The sequence below is a fragment of the Carcharhinus amblyrhynchos genome, unplaced genomic scaffold (genome assembly GCF_965287045.1).
Source record: "Carcharhinus amblyrhynchos unplaced genomic scaffold, sCarAmb.v2.hapA scaffold_523, whole genome shotgun sequence".
In the NCBI taxonomy this organism is placed as follows: domain Eukaryota; kingdom Metazoa; phylum Chordata; class Chondrichthyes; order Carcharhiniformes; family Carcharhinidae; genus Carcharhinus; species Carcharhinus amblyrhynchos.
In genome coordinates this window covers 65346-70504 of record NW_027650263.1, presented here as the reverse complement: position 1 = coordinate 70504, position 5159 = coordinate 65346, and the positions used below count along the sequence as shown (strand labels likewise).

General features: G+C 45.6%; 1 protein-coding gene across 1 annotated transcript; it reads left to right on the top strand.

The window, feature by feature from the left end:
- The first annotated feature begins 1584 nt into the window (after nucleotides 1–1584).
- LOC145339536 (ferritin heavy chain B-like) lies at nucleotides 1585–3556 on the top strand. The gene is made up of 4 exons (XM_080184018.1): nucleotides 1585–1686; nucleotides 2537–2680; nucleotides 2959–3084; nucleotides 3410–3556. Exons 1-4 carry the CDS (start codon nucleotides 1585–1587, stop codon nucleotides 3554–3556), a joined length of 519 nt encoding a protein of 172 aa, XP_080040144.1.
- Nucleotides 3557–5159: the final 1603 nt, after the last annotated feature.

Below are 5159 nucleotides of genomic sequence, written 5' to 3'. Positions count from 1 at the left end.
ACACTCCGCACAATTTGCCATTCCACCAATCTTGGTGTCATCAGCAAATTTCGACACTCTACACTCGGTTCCCTCCTCCAGATCATCTATATAAATGGTAAAAAGCGGAGGCCACAGCACTGACCCCTGGGGCACTCCACTCTTCACCAACCGCCAATCCGAATAGCACCCATTGACCCCCACTCTCTGCCTCCTATTTGACAACCAATCCCCTATCCACGCTAACACCCTACCCCCAACTCCATACCCTCTAACCTTCTGTAATAACCTCTTGTGAGGCACCTTATCAAACGCCTTTTGAAAATCAAGAAACACCACACCCACCAGCTCTCCTCTATCCACCGCCCTAGACACATCCTGATAGAACTCCAGTAAATTTGTCAGACACGACTTCCCTTTAACGAAACTGTGCTGCGTCTGCTCTATCAAACTATTCTCCTCAAGATGCCTCGCTATTTTCTCCTTGATCATGGATTCTAACATTTTACCTACAACAGACGTTAAACTAACCGGCCTATAATTCCCTGCCTTTTGCCTGCCACCCTTCTTAAACAACGGCGTAACATAAGCCGTTTTCCAATCTTCCGGCACTTCCCCGGAATCCAGCGACGTTTGGAAAATAATCACCAAGGCATCCACTATCACCTCCGCCATTTCTTTCAGAACCCTCGGATGCATTCCATCCGGTCCTGGGGACTTGTCCACAATCAGCCCCTCCAGTCTGTCGAGCACCGCCTCTCTAGTAACAATAATGTCATTAAGACCCTCCACTCCTACCATCTTTCCATCGCTAACACCCGGCAAATTATTCACGTCCTCCTCCGTGAAGACTGAAACAAAAAAGTTATTCAGGACCTCAGCCATATCCCCATCCCCTACCACTAAGTCCCCCTTCTCATCCTCTAAGGGTCCAACATTCACCCTAGCCAGCCTCTTCCTTTTTATATATTTATAAAAACTCTTGCTATCCTTTTTTATATTAAGCGCTAGCCCAGCTTCATAGTTTCTCCTACCCTTCTTTATCAACTTCTTCATCATTCTTTGTTGATATTTAAACCTGTCCCAATCCTCTTCTCGCCCACTACTCTTAGCTACTCTAAACACATCTGCTTTTAATTTAATACTCTACCTCCTTCGTTATCCACGGCTTATTACCTCTCCTCCTACGATCCTTTTTAACCATCAGAATAAATTTCTGCTGAGCACCAAGAAAGATCTCCTTAAAGATCCTCCACTGTTCCTCAGCAGACCTACCTTCCAACGTGCTCCCCCAATCAACATTTGCCAATTCTTCTCTCATCCTACCGTACTCCCCTCTGTTCAAACAAAGGACGCGTGTCCGGGAACCCACTTTCTCCCCCTCCAGATGATTGGTCAGTTTTACTTCCCATGTGCTGCAGTTTTGAACTTGTCTGATCCAATCAAAATGTTCCCTGGTCCAAATGATCATCCCATTCCTGATTGGTTCCCTCTAAGGAGCTTGTCGTTCTGATTGGTTACTGGGAATGGTGCGGGATCAGTTGGGATGAGAGTCTAGGGATTTAAGGTGAGTTGGTCCCACTTGTATTCATCTAGAGAGTCAGGATGGCTTCTCAAGTGTGTGAGAACTACCACAAGGACTGTGAGGATGCTGTGAATAAGCAGATCAGCCTGGAGCTCTATTCCTCCTATGTTTACCTCTCCATGGTGAGGCTTTGTGATGATTGGGGTTTAAATTTAAAATAATGGTCTGGTTGTGCTCTGAGCAGGTGCAATATCTTTACCCATGAATTTGGCTTTTAATGATAGTTGTTGCTGATAAATGTTACTGAGGGACAGGATCTTGTTAGCAGACTGCTCCCTGTCTGGAATAACTTGACCTGATTCTGAAGAGTTTCCATCTGAAACAGGCTCTGTGAAGCTTCTGACAGAGGATTAATATTAATGTCACAAAGCCACTGTGCAGAGTGGACTGGGCCTCCAATCCCCTTGGAGGATTGATCTTTATTGGGGGATAGAGGGTTCATGAGGTGAATCTGGTCACATTATCCAACTTGGATGGAATTAAATTTAATTGGTTCCCCATCCCATTGTGGGGAGAGATAGTGGAGGAATGTCCCACTGTTATGTTAAGTGTGGACTGAATGAAGCAAAATTTCAGCCCCTTAAAACTGAGGCCTGGATGGAGTGGATGTGGGGAAGAGGTTTCCATTACTGGGTGTGACTGGGATCATGGGGTGGAGCCTCTGACTGAAGAAGTAACTCTGGAACTGAGATGAGGAGGGATTTCTTCAGCCAGAGAATGGTGAATCTGAGCAATTTATTGTCACAAAGCTGTGGAGACTGGATCATTGAATGTATTGAAGGCGGAAGTTCTTCATTGGTAAGGGGATAATGGGTTTGATCAAGTTATTAACCATGATTAGATGCTGGAGCAGATTCAATGGGCTAAACAGCCTAATATTGTGTGTCTTCTGAGTAAGGAAATGACCTGTTGTGCTTGTTCTAAATTCCAAGTGGCCCCTGGACAATCTCTGATCTGACTCTCTCCCTGCAGTCTACTTACTCTGACCGGGATGATGTTGCCCTGAGTCACTTTGAGTTCTTCAAGGAGCACTCACATGAGGAACAGGAACATGCTGAGAAACTGATAGAATTCCAGAATAAACGTAGAGGCAGAGTCATCCTGGAGGATGTCAAGGTTGGATTCTGTCACCTTATTTTTCTATTCAACTTCAAAAATGGTTTATTTTCTCACAGCATTCTTTTTGTTTCTGCTGTCTGCTGTTTTTAAAAAAACTACCTAGTATTGGCTCAGAGGAAATGGGTTTCTGGGGTGTAAACTGATTGTCTCTGGTGTAGGGAATGTGCTTTTAATCGGATTTTGATTCTACCTCCCTCCTTTAGTGGCTGGATGGATGTAACAGTTTCCAAGGTAACATCCCATGGCACTAACAAGATCTATTGTTCCCCTTCCAGAAGCCAGAGCAGGATGAGTGGGACAATGGTCTGGAGGCGATGCAGAGAGCTCTGCAGCTGGAGAAGGATGTGAACCAGAGTCTGCTGGATCTGCACAAACTCTCCTCTGAGAACACTGACCCTCATGTAAGTTGGATGTTGATATTGGGATCTCTCCTTGGGGTTTCTCTCGCAGACTGTAGATGGCTTCTGCTGTAAATAGAAACACTGCAGATCTGGATTACTGAACTGTTCCCAGGGCATCTGGATCTTGAGACCTCTGTTCCCAGAGGCACTTGTTCACTCCCAGTTTAATAGAATTGACTTGTGCTCTCTGGGCATTGAGACAGAATTTTACCCCCCCCTTCACCCAGATACAGAACTGTCACCCTCCCCAGTGCCAAAGATTCTCATCCAGGAAAGATCATTGCCAATAACTCACTCATTTCTCTGCTGTCTTTCCTGTTTCCAGCTGTCTGACTTCCTGGAGAATCACTACTTGGATGAACAAGTGAAGATGATCAAGAAGCTTGAAGATCACATCACCAACCTGAAGAGACTGGGAGCCCCTGAGAATGGTGTGGGAGAGTACCTGTTTGACAGGCTCACCCTCAACTGACTGGGATTCTGGAATCCTTGTTTCAACTGTGTCTAGAAATAAAATCAAGTATTTATCATGGAACTGTTATCTCTGCATAATTCAGTAATTAACTTTAATTTATTCCTTGGAATATGTCACTGACAAGCCCAGGATTTGGTACATCCCTAATTGTGCTGGACCATTTCAGAGGGAAGTTGTTAACCATCTTGCTGTGGGTTTGGAGTTTCAATGTCAGCCAGACCAGGTAAGGATGACAGATTCTTCCCAGAAAGGAACCAGAATTCTTTCTTTTCTTCATGGACACGGGTGTTGCTGGCTGGCCAGCACTCATTACCTGTCCCTAGCTGCCCTTGAAGTTGACTAGTGACTCCCTCAGGTCAGAGGGAGTTGACTCAACCACACTGGCTCTGGAGTCACACATATCCTGGACTGAGGACAGATTTCCTTCCCTGTTGGACATTAGTGAACCAGATGGGTCTTTCCCACAATCACCAATGGTTTCATGGTCACCAGTCGATTCTTTAATTCCAGATGTTTACTGAATTCAAATTCCACCAATTGCTGTCATGGGATTTAAACCTGGGTCCCCAGAACATTAAACATTCTCCCCCCCTGCCTGAAAGGGGATGAGGGAAATGTTTGAGTGGTGAGTGTGGCCAGAAAGGGGCAGTAGAAGCAGATACCCATGAAATGTATCTTGACAGATACATAGACTGTGTAGAGGCAAGAGTCCTTTTGTGTCCATGTGTTAACACATGCTTGGTGTCCAAAGGGCCTGTTCCTGAGCTAGACTGGCCTCTGATAATGATGGTGTAACAGGAAAAGTTCCAGAGATTATTTGGAGAATTGGATACAGCCATGGGACATTGCTGGGATTTGGTTAGGATGGAGAGGAGGGGCTAATGCATGTGGCACACCCACTGGCAGGAAGGGCCTAGTCCAGTCCCTGGGGGATCTGTACAGGGGCTCTCCTGATGCCTATTCCATGAATGAAGTTGGGTGTGACTGGAAATCCCATCAAGAACAGGAAGAGGCTCGCCAAACCTGTATCAACACAAAGACCTTTTTTACCTTTTACACAGTCTGTATCCCACTTCACTGCCTAATTGTGTATCTGTCAAGATGCCTCTTAAACATTGCTCTTGTATCTGCTTCTACCACCCCTGCCCCCCCCCCCCCCCCCCAGCAACTCATTCCAGCTACTTACCATCCTCTGTGTAGTTTTTAAGAAGGAGATATGAGAGGCAAGTTTTTAACTTCCCCTTGTTACCTTTAACCCAAATCCCCTGGTAATTGACGTTTTGACCCTGGGAAATAGACTGCAAATATCTATTCTATCCAGGTCTCGTTTTATAAACTCCCATCAGGTCACCCCTGCCCCCTGAGCCTCTGATGCTCAAGTGAAAACAAACCAAGTTTGTCCAGTCTCTCCTTGTAGTGAATCCCCCTCCAAACCAGGTAACATCCTGGTGAACTTTTTCTGCGCCCTCTCCAAAGCCTCCATATCCTTCTGGCAGTGAGGTGACCAGAAATGTACACAATATTCCAAATGTGGTCCAACTCAAGTCCTATACAGCTACAACATGCCAATTTTTATACTCTATGCCCTGACTGATTGGAA